General features: G+C 37.8%; 1 protein-coding gene across 1 annotated transcript in view; it reads right to left on the bottom strand.

Annotated features, from left to right (window-relative positions):
- Nucleotides 1-15,008, bottom strand: part of LOC146476142 (polycystin family receptor for egg jelly-like) — a 36,006-nt gene extending 20,998 nt beyond the window's left edge. The window contains exons 1-8 of the mRNA XM_085114959.1: nt 14,840-15,008; nt 14,705-14,762; nt 11,171-11,463; nt 9,759-9,915; nt 8,355-8,468; nt 7,057-7,413; nt 3,438-6,135; nt 2,082-2,685 (exon numbers count right to left, since the gene is read on the bottom strand). Coding sequence (XP_084971085.1) covers nt 2,082-2,685; nt 3,438-6,135; nt 7,057-7,413; nt 8,355-8,468; nt 9,759-9,915; nt 11,171-11,463; nt 14,705-14,762; nt 14,840-14,860 — 4,302 coding nt within the window. The 5' untranslated portion in view covers nt 14,861-15,008. The remainder of the gene's footprint in view (nt 1-2,081; nt 2,686-3,437; nt 6,136-7,056; nt 7,414-8,354; nt 8,469-9,758; nt 9,916-11,170; nt 11,464-14,704; nt 14,763-14,839) is intronic.
- Between the last annotated feature and the right edge of the window lie 2,103 nt (nt 15,009-17,111).

Below are 17,111 nucleotides of genomic sequence, written 5' to 3'. Positions count from 1 at the left end.
GGTTAATTTTATTACACTTTGTAGGTGGGGGAGGGTAAAATACGTCCTCGATGATCTTTTAATATTCCGGCAAACACCATCAAACTTTCTGTCTTGTTATAAAATTTATCGGGTAATAAATTGGTATGTTTTTACGTTTTGTTCACGTGGCATTTTGTTTGCCTATTTAAAAACAGGGTTTTGACAGCCATGTTTTTTTTTTTTTTGCGAAAAAATTGATTTCACTACCATTGTGTGAAATGTCAAATGTACCGTCGTTATATTTTTTAAACTTTTATACAACTTTTTGCATTTCATTGTTCCTTTTGATTACTTTTGGATCAAATGAACGGTTTTCTGGACTTTTTGTAGAAATCGAGAAATCCGAGATGGCGTCTGCTAAGAATCGTGACGTTATCCCGACGACATCGTCCCATTTCGCAGATTCCAAAGAAAACTGTTTTAGACGTACTTTTTACGCTCCAGGTTTAATTATCATGGCTTCAACGTACTTAAACACGGAGCGATCCTATAAAAGGGAAGGACACGCCCCCTTTGAAGGGCTTTGTTGGCTTCCAAAATGATCGGTATAATGGTTGATGACGTCGGTAACGGTCGAGGAAAAAAGAGAGAAGAACTATCGTTTGTAAAATCGAAGAGGGAATCGATTTATCAATAAAAATAAGCTAAACTCTAACTATATATCTTGTAAAAGACCAGAAATTAGCGAGATGAACGGAAATGATCAATTTTCGTTGCCGCAATCGAAAGATTATACAAAACTTACCTCGAAATTCGAAATCCTTCTACCAAATACACAGTAAAAGATCGAAACCACTATAAACTGAAGTCTGCGACGAACTGGACATCTGTATCCCTCCATCTGAACATGCCGATAACCAAACGAGTCTGTGTTGTTCGCCAAAACTGGCGGGATTTTCAAAATTTGGCAGATGTTTTCCGCTGAACGGCCGCTCGAGTCGTCATGTTGGGTTCAAGTTCATTACCGCTTGTGTATCTATCGATCACGTACGTGAAAACTAACTCTACTAATCCGCTGGAAGTGGCAGTAATAGATTCTAAACTTCTATGCACAAGTCAAAAATAAAAACATCTAAACACATTTCGTACCTGATCATGCATATTTGCATAATTTGGTAATTCGAAAAATCACCAAAGATATAAACAAAACACGACCTGATGTTGCACTCATGTATCTTATGGATGAAATGATAATGGCAATGGCTCTCACATCAGTATTGAAAATAGCCAGTACTAAATATATTCTAAGTTTATACAGTAAGCAACAGAGAGGCCGCTTCAAAAAGATTACCGTGCGATCGCTCACCGCTTGAGACATTTCACTTTTCTCCTCCGTTGCCCGTTCCGTTGTTTCTTCTAGGCTTCGCTTCCGCGAGTTTGTGTCTTTACTTAGCTCTCCTCCACTAAACGACACAAAGGATCGAAGCGATTCCATCTCGGAAACCGGTTTCAGAAGAACAACCTATTTCGAGACAGAGTTTGTTGGCTAAATTGCAGAATACAGGGCCACTTATTGTTTACGAACTTTACCCTCATCATTTCGGAAATATCTCGAAAAGATAAGATTTTACCAGCCGATCAATGAATTTCCGATCTCAAAATAGACGGATAACTTAACTTTCTAAATTCTTCTCCTGTAGCCATGTTCGTTGGATTGATTTTGAACAAAATAATTCGAACTAAAACAGCTTTTCCGCCGACTCGTCACGTCCTTTCGAATCAAAGTTGCGGGAACTTGAACGTGCTAAAATAAGACCTTTGGTAATCAACCAATCCGATACGCGCGTTTGGGATTTCTGATTGACAGTCTGAACTGTTCAGCCTGGTCTTATAGGATCGCTCCGTGTTTAAAGTTACAAAGGCTAAGGAACTTAAAAAGTGCCCTGGCTGAATAGGATTAACGTCAACCTCGTTTCCAGGGTCTTTTCCCGCCCCCAACTAATTTTTAACGGCAAAGCCCTGGGAACGAGGTTGCATTAGCTTATATTCATGGAATAACCATTACATAATACCAACGGTACAATATTTAAAGTTAAAGAAAAGGGATAAGATAACAATACCTCTAGAGAGAATCCCACTTCCGAGCTCATACCGAGTGCGTCTGCTGCGGACACTTTAACCGGTATCGCAATTGAAGGAATATCCTCTGCAAGTTGTTTGTATATCCGAAATTTCCTTGAAGCCCTAGGGTTTTCTAAAGACGTAAGGAGCGGTTTTTCATCCTCACCATATCTAAAGCTGTAACGTAGTGGTTTATCGGGGTCCGTCCAGCCATCACAGAAAACTTGAAATTCAGTGTTAGAAAGCTCTCCTGTCGGTGGGCTACAAGAACAATTTCCAATCTTGGGAGGTTCATTGATTTTCAGAGTCTTCGTGATGTAGGCAGCCCTTCCTCCTTCCCTTCGCACTTCCAAATGGACAAGAAACTCGTCTCCGGGACCCAAAATGTTTCGAAAAATATAAGACTTGACGATAAAGTCGCGATTTGTTGTTTCCATGTTTAATTCAGCGGGAATGTTCATCGGTGACCATTGGTTTCCATCACTTATCTTTAGTTGCCAGAGATATGTAAGTTGAAAAGATATACACTGGACCTCACAAACAGCCTCTAGTTTAAGATCTGTTGACGGTTGAAGGTTAACGGAACAATCGCGATCAGGGCAACTGTTGGATGAAACCGAAATAAAACAAATATTTCACGATGGAATCCATGAATCAGTATTGTTTTCAAAAGAACCAATTAAAAGCTTTCTTACTTCTAAGATGATCAAATCAGGAATAACCATAGCGATACTTGATTTTTGAGTCCGTGTTTGTCCATATTGTCAGTTTTTCATAAATATTTTACTGATGCAGAACAACACGTGTTGTTGTATTATTTCTGCCAAATATTAATCAGCCGTTCTTTCCTTTGAATTCTTCAGTAGCCTAAGACAATACCGTACACTGCCGCTTTAACCCCATTCTCCGGGTATAAGCTCCCTTCTAGCTACCGTATAACTTCAATTCGTTGTAAAATATCATTAAAGTGCTGTTACAGTTTCGTTTGTGTTGTTAGTTTTAATTTTGTTCCAAACATTGAAATGAATTCGATTTATTATGACGTTTTAAGGCTTAATTCAAAACCAGTAAATGAAAAAAACCTATTCGATCAACACTGCTATAGCTCGTTTCGAAACAATTTTTTATCCCGGATAATTAGCCCTTACGAAGTTGTATAAGCCCAAGGCTTATAATCGGCAGTTTACGGTATCTGCTTTATTAACATCTTTATAGCTTTTAAAATTTTCATTATTGCGTAAATAAGCTATCAATCTCCGGCATGCATGTTGAATAACTTTAACATGCTTAAGGTTGGAAAACGAGCTCTTTCAAACGCAAGGGTAGCGACTGTCGCTAGGTGATTCCTTTCATACCTTATCGTCATTTCTGGTGGCCCTGGCGGAAGAATGAACACCGTCACCTCATCCCAAGCAGTGCGATCATCGCCTTGCTTTGTTACTTTTACGTAGAATATGTAAGTTTTGTTTGCAACATATCTCTTTAGGCTGGTACGAAGCACCGTAGAACTTCCTATTGGAAAAGTGTCAAAACTCTTTCCTTGGTCGAAGCAATGAACAAAGGGGTCATTGGGCTGAGCATGCGTCTTGCAGTACCAATCGAATTTCAAGTCCGCTTGACCGTTTCCTTGTGGTACATCTGGATCATAAAAGAACGCATCTAAACGGAGCTCCTTTTCAATATCAACTTCTCTGAATCTTTTACCTGCTATTTTGCCGCTGATTGGCGAGCGTACAATCTCGACTTTTAACACAGCATTCCCAACTACTCGCCCATACAGATTTTTTACGTCAGGGCTTGTCAATTCCACAGTGAAGACGAAGTAATACTTGCCGTATTCTAAAGAGAGAGCAAAGACTACAACCTGTGAACCATCAGATTCCCAGATGAGTTGAGCATCTTCTATACTACGTCGTTTCCGTCTTCCGCCCTGTACTCCTTCCCTTCCAGAGGTAATTCGCCTAATTTGCCATGATAATTTGGTATCCTTTGAATCTGGAAGCAAACAGCTATTGATGAAATGGCCCTCGAGCTGAAATTGTTGCGATTTATTGTATTCTATTTCCTGAATTGGATCTTCATTGCTGCCATTTACTTGTCTTTTAGAGTCCCATATTGAAACGCTTTCAATCTTGCAAACAGGCTTGGCGACCTCAATCAGCAAACAGATTTTTTCCTGGGATATTTTGTTGAACACCGTCACACAAACAGTAAAATTGTCCTCGTAAAAGAAAGTGCGATTAAAAACCAATTCAAATTTACTTGATTCACTTGAGACGCTATCAATGTTACTTAAGGCACAGTCCGTGATATTTTCGAATGTTTTCCTGAATGTTATAACAAAGCAGTCGCCGTATTTAAATTTTGGTAAGATCAGTTTAAAGTGAGTCGCACTCCTCAGCCATGTGAATCCACTTGACGTGAATGAAACTCCTGCAATTTTCTCCTGTACAATAAACGTAACGGAAGCGAATGAGCTCTCAACAACTTTATCTACCACAACACTCACAGTAAAGGTCCCTGTTTTGTTTAAAACAGCGCTAAAATAAGGTTTCTCTGTGATGCCAAGATCTCCATGATCGGTCATCTTCCAGCGGTAGGCTCTGTCAAAATCTTGAGAAGTTAGCCAGAACGTTGCTACTTCGCCAAGAGCGAAGTATTTCCTGGATGCAATAATTTCAATTTTCGTTGAGTGATCGCAATGAAGACATACTTTCATGACTGGATTAACTGGCTTCAAAACAGTGATAGTTGTGTCTAGGAAAACTTGGCTAACTTCATTTGAACATTCAACTTGAGTAACGAATTTACCTTCCTTTAAATAACGATGTTGTACAGTATATCTTCCATGAATGTTAAATACTAATCGTCTTTTGAGAACCTGCGACTCTTCTCCAAAGGACCATAAGCAGGATGCATTGGTGGGTAGTAGTTCTTCAGCAACTGATGTTTTGAGATTAAATGTCACCTCATTGGAAACTTTGATTATTGTTTTGTCGGAGATAAGAATTATGTTACCCAGAGGGTTCTGAGTTATAACCACTGGCTTACATGCCGTAGTGAGTACACCGAGACGATTAGATGCCGTAATCCTGACCTCATAAAAGCCACTTGATGTGAAATTGTGTTTTACAATGAAGTATTTCCAGTCATTGAATGCATCATTTAAAGAAAGGGTTTGTGTTTGGTTGCCTTCGAAGCTTGCCTGTAAAGTGACATGTGATCCAGAAAGAATTGAGATGTTAAAAGTAGCTTCTGCTAACGTTTTGACGTACATTTGTAAGGAAAGGCAAGTTATTGCAACAATGGGAATCTGAATCCAGGCGATGGTCTTGGCCTCCACGGTCCCGTGCTTATTGATACAGCTAACCCGAACGTCATACGGTCCCTCCTGAGCGTATTGATGAGAGACAGGAACATCTATGTCTGAGATATCTGTTTGAAAAGTAGTACCGTCCCCTAATGTCCAATTACACAAGAAAGCTGTTCCAGTGCTTTTTCGGAGAATAAAAACGGAATTTTGTCCTTTGCTTGTGACATCAACCACTATTCTGAGATTGCTCATTTTTTCATCCCTTTGAACCACAATCCTCTTAGAATACTCTCTGTGTGCGCTACTGACTCGGTTTTCGCAGGTGAGACTTACAGTGTAGTTCCCTGTTTGTCTGTAGATATGCGTTGCTTTGTAAACGTCAGTGTCCTTCTTTAGAATTGTCTCCCCAAAATTAAAGCTACAAGAAACCTTTGTGCCACTGGTGATCTCTCCTTCAATTGTGATGCTCTCACCGACTGCAATATAGATTACTCTGGAGCCATCCTTAATTCGTTTTGGTGGAACTTCGAGAGACAAGTTCGCTATTGGATCTTCCACAATAACGGTGCACTTTGCCCCTTTCTCGTCAACATTGTTTCTTGCTTTTATCAATACGTTATAGGTACCAACGCTCCTGTATTGCTGAGTTAATAAAAATTCTCTAAAGTTATCACTGAAACTCTCCTGAACCTTTTCGGGACTTCCATCGCCTGTGGAAATGGTGAATGTCACATTCGTCCCTACAAAAATGGTAATGAAACCTACAGTTTAGTGACTATGTCAAGCTATTTTAATAATTATTTAGTGTAATCGCATTTTAGTTATGCTCAATTACAAAAAGAGCCCAGTAAGACTAACATCTTCTTGAAAACGCGAAAGGGCTTTCTAGAAAAAACGTTATGACATCCACTATTCAGTTTTTTCCACCCTATCATTTCTTGAATGTTCCAGTTCCTTGGACACGGCAAGTCACTTTTAGTTGAAATTTGATCTACGTATTTTATTTTGTTTTACGGCTGCCTTACACGTGCGACGGAAATGGAATCGATGACAGGACATGATTATTTGCGATTGCGGTGGCTATGTTCAAAACAAATTCAAACACAAGACCAAGTCATTTTTTCTAAATTCTTTTAAACAACGTTTCAGTTATTGTCGTTCAAACTTGTGTTCACCCCCGCTTCCCCGTTTACTGTACGTTTGTGTTACAAGTGTGAAAGAGCCCTTATTTTTCATTGTAATGATTTTTCCTTCAAATAGGAACTCGTTCACATTTTTCCAACTAAACAGAAATTCAATATATAAGGATAGAAAATATGATTTTTGGAAGCAATATATATTCACCAAATGAAAGCAATTGGCTATTTCCGAGTTGCTTTGAGCCTCATAGCGAAAGCGAGGCTAAGTACAAGGCTTAGTTTAAGTACAAAATTAGTTTTGTTTGCTTATGAATAAAAAAAGTAATTTTCATAATAAAATCTATGCACTAAACTCCGCTTTCATAATGAGGTTCAAAGTAGCTCGGAAAAAGCTTATTTGAGAAACGCTTCTGTCAAGAATAGATCAACCAAATGCTGCAAACTACACATGAATGACTAAAGCAGACTAAAAAAAAGGTTCTGTAACACAGTGAAATTCCTGCTATTATGCATGTACACTACCTTTGTAAACAACCCATTTGATCAATGCACCCTCCATCGGTATTACAGCAACGGTTTTTGAAACACACTTGAGTTTTTCTATGGTATCTTGTACCACGATAGTGCCTCCGTTCGTGTATGAGTTATTTGGATTGGACGCTGTGACTTCAACATCATAAACTCCAGGACCATTGAACCGGTACCAAAAGCTCCTGGACGGTTTTGTAGAATGTTCCTTGCCAAGTTTCCAATCATAGATAACCTGATTTCCCTCGTGTAAGCCGACGCCAATGCGGAAAAAGTCAGCAGTTTTGATTGTATCGCCCGGAAGAAGCTTTTTGTCATTTAGAAGAATTTCAAAGGGCGTAATCGGCACAACTGGGAAGAGAGAAATAATAAGATAACTCAAAAGAAAAATTCACATATCCCAAGGTCTATACTGTGGTCTTCCTCTGTGATGTGTCCCCTTATTTTCTCTTGGATAACTATATATGAGATATATCTAAATGCCCATTGTCTTGCCGCTACAGTTGCTTTAACGACGATAAATGGTAAATACAGCATTTCGAATGTCCAACTTAAGGCCTTCAAATTACACATTGAATTGGAAGATAGAAATGATTCTTACTGTTTTGGAAATTACAGCCGGGAATCTATAGAAAAACCATCATCAAATTCAAGCCACGCGCGATGTCGAATTCCGGATTAAAATTAAACTAGGCCTACATTAGCAAAAGGCGAGCGCTAGAGCTCTCATTACTTACTACAGTTAGCAATGATAAAATTCGGTGACACAAATTAGCCGTGATCGAAGGTTTTTCGCCCATTTATACAATGGACAGTGTAAAATTCGTATTTCGTTTGGCCTAGAGGAGTCTGTGATTAAAGTACAGTCACACGTAAAGCGCTGATTTTGAACGAAGGCGAGGCTTCCGTTTCTGCTTCCGTCGTATTGATTCACACTAGGTCAGAAAGTTCTTCCTATTCCGACTCCGGTTGCGATTTCGCATCCGTGGTCCTGTCGCCAGTGTGAACCAGGCCTTAGGGCTCACACGCAAGGCAAAATGGAATCTATTTGTTAAATGATATTAAACTGATCCCAAAGATTTGCTGGCTTAATTGGTGAGGCAACTGCATGACATTCGTGTAAAACATGGGCTTGAGTTCTTTAAATCACCCTTTTCCTAGTCTCCTAACGTTGCATGCTATTATAATTTCTACTGGGCAATATAAAAGGCAGTTATGATATGACAAAACATCGTTTGTTCCCAAGACTGCCAAAGATTTTCTAATTTAATAATTGCGTAAATACCACGCACCTACAATTTTTTCTTCCACCGTAGTGGTAGGAGCTACTGTCGGGATGGTTGGTGGCTCAGTGGGTTCTTCAAGACCACAGGTGTTGTTGTACATAGGCGGTCGGACGTCGTACGCTGAAAGTTAATTGTACATTTCCAATTATTTCTAGTGTACGTTTATGAGTAAGGGGAGTTCTAGTTGAAAAAGTATTACGGTGTAATTTAGCAGTAGTAACAGCAGCAGCAGTAGTGGTGGTAGTGGTGTTAGAAGTGTGGGAGGAGCAGCAGCAGGAGTAGAAGTAGTAGTAGCAGCAGCAGCAGCAGCAGCAGGAGTAGAAGTAGTAGTAGCAGCAGCAGCAGCAGCAGCAGCAGTAGTAGTAGTAGTAGTAGTAGTAGTAGTAGTAGTAGTAGTAGTAGTAGTAGTAGTGTTTAGTAATAATTATGTAGTAGTAGTAGTAGTAGTAGTAGTAGTAGTAGTAGTAGTAGTAGTAGTAGTCGTAGTAGTAGTAGTAGTAGTGTTTAGTAATAATTAGTAGTGGTAGTAGCAGCAGCAGCAGCAGCAGTAGTAGTAGTAGAAGTAGTAGTAGTAGTAGTAGTAGTAGTATTAGTAGTGGCAATAGCGTTTAGTAATAATTATGGTGATCGGTCTGATGGTGGTGGCAGTGGTAAAAGGAGGGGTAGTGTGAGTGGTTGTGGTAACACCTACAGCCACATAAAAATAACACAGTAACAAAATTTCTCGCCTCCTGTTTTCAGAGTTTGGTAGCACTGATTGTATTCGCCTTTAATAGGTGAGTGCTCTTTACTGTTCGGAAATTTATAGTGAAATTCAATCGCTTAGTTACGTTCTATTTGTTATCTTCAGTAACTAAGGAACACTAATTTGTGCGTTATGTGCTATTTGTAGGTACTGAGTGGATATGAATAAGAAATACTACTTATTTATCCTATGCCATAGAGAATACAGCCAATCAGAAAGCTAGAAACCCGTTGCATATTTTCTGCGGTATGCAACGGGTAGTTTTCCACGAAAAAATCCCGGCTTTCCTCGCGGCCTACAAATTATTCACGCCAAAAGACCGATTGAAGAGCCTGCGACAGGTCAAAATTTTCATTCGGCAGAAAAAAATTACTGCAACAACTAAAACATGGAAGAAGAATACTCCAGCTTTGACCTTAATTTTGAATTCCTGGAACCAGACGTCGAACAGGAAAGTTAATTCAACGAGTGGCGTGGGCTAAATTATTACTTATGAAGTGCTTTCTCGTGGTATACCATGAATATCCCACTCGTGACTTGAGTTTTCCTTGAATCCACACTCGCCTAAGTGCTCATGTGTATACTGAGAAAAATCAAGTGGGATATTTCACAGTAAAACGCTCGAAAGCGTTGCATAACTAGTATAAAAGTCATTATATACTAACTTTTGTTTGCGTCATATGGGCATCCATATATCTCAGTGCGTAAACACAAGTCAGTTTTCCAAGACCGTGGGTTGATCCGGATATATCGGGCAAAAATTGAATCAAGGAGAAGCACGTATACTTTCTGGGTGTTGTAGTTATCATTTCCAGTATACAACTAGCATAATAAAAATAACAACAGTATTAATGTTTGTTTCGCACGTAACCAACAGCAACTTAGAACAATAGTATTTTAACTTAAAATAAGTTGCTAAAATCGGAGTAAGATTACACTTAATTACAATTTAAAAAGAACGTTTAAAAAGCCAAAACTTAACGTTGTTCTTGCTCATTTCAGGACTGAGAATTCCTAACATTTGCGGGCAATTTTTTTCCACAAAGTTGGTTGGACATACGAAAAAGCCTTTTAACCATAAAAAAAAAATTAAGATCACAGAGTAGGAATAAATGTTTGTAGAACGTAGTGAGCGCTCGGGGCTGTAAGGAGCCAACATGACTCATGTCGGTTTTTTTTTTACCTTGAAAATTAATAGTATTATCTTAAAAAGAACGAAAGCAAGAGTGACTGAGTGATTAAATTGAGGTGCGTAAGGTGGTAAGGGGTTGGGGGGTGGGGGAGCTACAATTTGGAGCCACTTATCAGGTGGAATTCCTGTTCCTATGTCAGTGTATATGCACATCTAACTATAACAATTACGTTACTCTTTTCCTCTGCAATTTTCCCTTATTCTCAATCGCTCCCCGTAATAAATGGACTTAAATTCCTCCTTAGATAATAACTCATAACTTCAGTAAACAACACTACAGGGGATAAAAATGGGAAAGGGAAAGCAAGGACCGTATCAAGAAATGGTACATCGTATTGGATCAAATTCCCAACGACATCTGTAAACGAAACTCTTCTGTTTTCCTGTGCTCCAAGGGAACTCTGTCAAGGAATTGTCGGCGTGCCAAATTAGCGTAGGTTGGATTACAGATTGGGGTTTGTAATTGTTGTTGACACCGGATACTCAACTATCGGAGGAACTGGGTGTCATCACGCTCAGGGTCTCCTTTAGTGTAAAAGAGAACTAGTTGCACCTTTGAATTGCTGGATTTACTAATTATAACAGATTAACCAACAATACATTTTTAGTGTTCATTATGATAATAATGACCCACGCAAATAGAGTGCCGACAAAAATGTTCCACGCTCTCAGCATTTAACAAGCAAGTGTTGTTTAATGTTTTAGCTAACAGTCTGTGGAAAAATGAGACTTGGACTGAAATATTGAATGTCTTGTTTCTAGTTTCAAGTCTATTTTGGAATTAAAACTATAACTGAAGCTAAGGAAACAATTCCGAATCGCAATATTAACGACCATTTAGTAAGGCCTGAGTTCTTTTAGCTCAACTTCATTCAGACATATCACCTTGTGGCCTTTATCAGAACCATAGCAATACCATGTTTCACCATCAATGCTGTACTGGATGTAAAATGATTCCACCCATGAATGTTGATAAAGGCCTTGCAGAGCAAACGCCATGATATCTTTATTTTCTTGCAGGTCTATTTGAAGCCATTGTTTTTCGTTCCTCTCTGCGGCACACCAAGCGTGAAGCACATTCTCAGTTATCATCCCATCTTGGGCTGGATAATGGTGACGAGATGATGACGCACTAAGTTGTTGTCGGTGCACAGCAAAAGGCACTGGTCTAAGGCATTCTGAAAAATAAAATTAAGGGTTGTTCGATTGACCCTATTCCGAAATAGAAATACATTCGATGATGACAAGAAATCCCTCACGAGAGGATATTGGATTTACTACAATACAAAATTGCTATTAGGTTACCACATGAAAGCGAAAGTTTGCCAAAAAAAGTCTTCCCAAATTCACTTAAAAAGAGCAAATCTAATAGCTGTTCTGCTTATTCTAATTGCGGTGAATACAGTCAATCGAAAGCAGCCTAGAAAAGGAAACCCTTATCATAGGAATCGTCACCTTCCATCACTTCAGGATGGGTAAATTTAAGCAAAATAAAATATGAAATATGATAAAAATAATTATAGAAAATGATCGAGGCGCAAGGTATTGAGTCAGTTAGACAAAGTATTCAGTATTGCAATTGATCCCACACAATTTCTGAAATGGTGAATTTTGCAATGTCCTGGAGACACTAGCCAGTTAATATCCCTGTAAATGCACATATTCATACTTGGACGCCGGCGATATTTACTGTTGTTGCACTCCATCATATTAGGACACATCTCATGACAATTTGCTCAACATATACTAAGTGATACTGCCATTTCAATTTAATGTAATCGGACATATATGCAAACTGGTTAGAATCACCATCAAATAGGTGGGCCGTTGTGTCCTTTACAAGGTAAGGCAGTCACATGTTGATGAAGGCGTTACAAGTAGTCTGTAGTCGTTTTTTTTTTTTTTTCCTGTATATCTTGGATTTTTCGATTTCAAGAAAATCGCCTCGCAACGGAAATCAATTAAAACTGGTCAAGGATTGCTAAAATAAACCAGGGAAAGTCAAATTGAATAAATAAATGAACTAAGAAAACTTACAAATTAAAACAGTTACGATAAAATGCAAGCCTGGTTTAACGGTTAGGGAAATATATTGTTGAACCGTACCTTTCAAAATGTTGGATTGTCAGATATCTTCTCTAACCGTGAAATCAGGTTTGCTTTTTATCTTATTTATTGCTGATTTAGTACTTTTACAATTCAAACACAGCTACTGGCATTACAGATCAGCGAATTTTGTTTAAAAAATTTCAATATTTTGGCCGACAGACGTAAATAGTTGTTACCATGCCCGGCAATAAAAACGGCACATGTCATGCGAAAATATTTCGCCCTCAAATGTCTCCGAGGTCACAATAAATCGCTATTGAAACCCTTCGCACTCCAGAATAAACGATGTTTTGTGGAGGGACTGGATGTTACTCCCCCAAGCCTCCCGCGTTCCTTCCTTGTGAAATATTGCCACTTTTAACGTTCGTTTCTCAAAACCTATTTAACATATCACCCTGATTATCAGCGGTAGCTCTGTTTGTCGGGCCAAACAGGAACAAGTACAACCGAGAAAAAACACAGTTTTGTTGGGATAAAATATTTTGGCTTTGTGCGATAACCACATAGCCGTTTTGTTACGTTATTGAATGAAAAATAATTCTCTATATTGACTGTTATGGAGGATTTTCGAATAATGTACGTTTTATATTAGTTCGCACAATGGCCAAATTGACGCAGGTTTTTTTAACTAATCAATGAATTTCACAACGTACTCATTAAAATAAAGATTTATTTTGAACACACTAGTGGCAAAAAAAATCCAACAGCTAAAAATATCTTTCTGTTTAAGGGATTTTTTAATTTGCTATTTGTATTTAACAGCCATATCAAATGTTGTCTTTAGTGGCATGCTTTTAAACCACTAGATTTAGATATATGGGGAGCGGTGCATAATCTTTAGTTTTGGGTAAAAACCACATGTGGTGTCATATCTAACCTAATTCTCCCTAACTGTTTCATGTCAGGGGCACGCAACGGATCGTTTCGGTAAATTATCTGTTCGGAAGGTCCTTAATCCCCTACCACGAACTTTCGTGATATGGGAAATTTAAGGCCTAGTGTTTTCGGATTGATAAAAATGTTGTTTCGGGTACCGAAAAAAGGTCAGCTAAGATTTTCGGAAAGGAAATAAGACCTAAAGTTTTCGGGAAATGGACAAAAATGCCCTACTAATTTCGAAAAGACTCAAGTTCCCCTTGAATGACCGAACAGATAAAAATATTATAGCGCTGCCTAAAATGAACCTATAGAGCTTTAAAGCCACTCCAGATCGCCTAAAATAACGTTTCCAAGGACCTGAGAGAAAATTGTCGTTGGGTGCCCCTGTCATGTTATCATTATTCTTTTGAATTGATAATTTAAACTTTATTTACTCAATGTTTCGTCCGTTTAGGCAAAACAAGGTTCCAATTTACAATCATTTGCATGTGTTATGAGTGAATAACGGCCCAGGTAAATCATATTATTAATAAAGCGAAGGGAAGTGAACTGACAGGGGACTAGCTAGTTTCCTCGAATTCTAAAAGGAAGCTCTTTGAAGTTAGCGACGCGATACAATTAATTTCAATGTTGAAGATGATAATTAGTTGTCACGGCAAAGTTGAGAGGCTGTTTATTTCAAATTTTATTATAGTTGTGATTCACGGCCTAGCCGCAGCTTAGGGATACAAAAAAGAAGCAGACTCCGTCATTTATTGATTTATTTATTTACGACGATCATTAGAAAATGTTTTGTCGTTGTCATTATTTTTTGAATCATTAATGTGGTTTCACTATCGATGGTATGCCGATATCCGATTTTGAAACACGGTGACACATGCAGTTTTTTAATGACAAGCTCAGCCTTAAAGACAGACTTAATTAGTTCTCCTTTTCAACGAAACGACATTTAGTTGTACTATTTTTGAAAATATTTTTTTGTAAACTTAAGGATTGGCGAGGTCATCAGAAACGTATCTTGTGTAAATTTGAATGAAATTGAGACGATGTTAATAATTAAGAATGATAACTCTGTGGTTTTAAGCTTGCTGTGCGATGGAAATACATTTGCTTGCACTGGCATCTCATCGTTTTCATAGCTTCACCTTTGACCCAAAATGAGATGATTTTTGGTTCTCATCACATTATATTTACGCGGCTAAAGAGCCTTCCTAAATTTGATACCGTTCGGTCTTGTGACAGCACAGCTTAAATAGGTTAAATTATTAACTGATTAGGATTTTTCTGTGTTATTTTGCTGGAGTCCCTACCTTTGACACTTTAGTATAGTTAAAAACCGTTCTCTTTATTAAACGGCGTCCTCATTAGAGCCTAGTTGTGAGATACCTCTACAACGGTGCTAATGTCACTTTTTATGCATTTATTTAGTACCTTCAACCCCCTGTTCTCCTTGAGCTAGAAAAAGTCCACAAAGAATCACTGCCAAGGTCTAGAAAAAAAAAACATATAAATCCCATTAAGATCTAATATATAACGTTATTTTTAGTTGAGATGGCTGAATCTTACCACAGCTGTCAATAGTTTCATCTTCGGTTGAAAAGAAACTCCATAATTCTTCACTTAACGAGGGCCGACCCGATGATGCACAGCTCGAGTTCAGTATTTCAATGATTTAGTATCCTTCTAATAATAAAGATTATTGTACGTGTTGTCCAATAAATAAGCCGCGATTTCGTCATTGAAATAAAATTTTAATGAGTTTCCTATGGTTGTTCATAGCCAGATAACTCCGTCTTTCTTGTTTCTATGCACTCAGAAGACAAAGCTTTAAAAAAAATAAATAAATAAATAAGAGGCCACGATCAATCCTAAACTTTTTTTTTAGGATGCTAGCATTTTTGTCGACCCTCGCTATATACTAACCCTAGCAATTAATCCAACAAGATAGTTACCTTAATTAATCAAAGCACAAAATAAGTAACATAACTATCGTTATTGCATCGTTATTGCGATATCACTAATTAGGCATCGAAATAGTTCTTTTTAAAATAATGGATACTACAGTACTTCCTGCTCAAACTTCCGCCCTTAGGTTGGATGACGATTTTCGTTATCGCTCTAGTTTTAAGTGCAGCGATGAGGTAAACATATATGTTACAAGTAGGAATCTAATTTTATCGTATTCTACCTTTCACGTTTCTTGTTTATACTCTCTGTGTCGGTAATTAAATCGATGAATTTGTTTCCAAAAATCCCCTCTTTACTTTAAATTAAGTGAAGTAATCAAAACAATGTATTTTGTTTTTGAAATGTTGCTTCTTCGTTTCAAATTAGGACACACAATAAAAAGAGCTTCTGGCAACTGGAGCATTTCTTCTGACCTCACCATTTCGCTACTAACATGACGTTTTAATTACTCTGAAATTGGTAAACAAAAAAGAAGTTATCACACGAAAAGATTCAGACATAAAAAAATATTGAAATTCTTAATGATAACAAAATTGCTTGCTTGATTGATTACGTAAATGTTCCGCCAACTCTGTCACCATTCTGATGACAAGAAAATAGTAGACATTAATGTAAGTTGAAGCGATCACGAAGACAATTAAGCTCACATAACTAGTCCGGCTTTACATCCAATTGCGCGCGGAGGAATTAAGAAACAAAAAAATAATAATGAGAAAAAGATGATTCAGATGAATAGAAAAAGACACCGCAACAGAATCATGGAAGATCACAAAATAAACAAATAAGTTTCGACTTCCTCTGTTTGTTTTTCCAAATTAGCTAAATTACATTTACTCCGGCAGACTTGCGTGGACCAACTGATTTAATTGCATTGATTACCAGAAGGACTTGTATTTGTTTATTTTATCAGTTATGTTTCCTATAACAGTTTTCAAAGTTGTTTTGGCTTTCGAATTCAGTACGTGCTCTAAAACACCCTTTCTTTCTCAGCAGATCCTGTTTTTGTAACAACGTTGACGCTGCGATTGGCCAAAATTTTAAGAACGTACCCAGGCTGAGATTTAATGAGGACGTCTTTAATTTGTCCACCTGTTTGGTAGTTGGCAGATTTCTGAGAGTAAATGTATAGACCAACAGCCTAGAATGTTAACATGCATACGTGAAAACCCAGCTGAATAGTAACATGAACAGTGAGGTTTCCTTATCATCATTTGTAAACTATACCACTGAAATTCTCTATTTTGGTATCAAGTGCAGAATGATTTACCCAGATACTTGACCATATACGTTGAAATATCTTTAAGAAAGTTTCACCAAAATGAAAAAAAATTAAGTTGTGAATCATCTTCAACGCATTCTATAACAATTAGTCGTTCAAGATTGTGAAAAAAGCATAATTTCAAAGCTTTTAAATTTCAAAGTTAAGAGGAAGGTAATGTTGCGCCTTAGCCTCGTGCCGAACGAACCACGTCGTTTCTTTAAGGGGCAATTCAATTTAGAACCTTGCTGAGTGCAACTAAATCAAGGAGAGGAAATGTTTTCGCGATAAAACTTCCTGATGATTAACTAAGATCATTTTCCATTTTTTTGAAGCAGTTTCCCAGGGAAATTCATGATTCAAAGTGCAAGTTTTTGTTTGTTTTTTTGTTTTTGCCTTACAATTTTTTTAGAATTAGGTCTTCACACCTTTCCGGGAATGGCTTGAACAAACAACATAGATAGCAGATATTTGTACTTTTTGTTATCTATTATTTTCAAACAAACGATCGATGTGACCTGCAAATTATCCCTCGGACACACTGCCGTTGCGTTGCACTTATTTAGGTACAGCTGTAAAGAAAACAGCACACCAAATTGCATAAACTTCAGC

This window comes from Pavona decussata, unplaced genomic scaffold, assembly GCF_977016875.1.
Source record: "Pavona decussata unplaced genomic scaffold, jaPavDecu1.1 SCAFFOLD_79, whole genome shotgun sequence".
Lineage (NCBI taxonomy): Eukaryota > Metazoa > Cnidaria > Anthozoa > Scleractinia > Agariciidae > Pavona > Pavona decussata.
The sequence above is the reverse complement of the archived record's forward strand: the minus strand, read 5'-3'. Positions and strand labels throughout refer to the sequence as shown.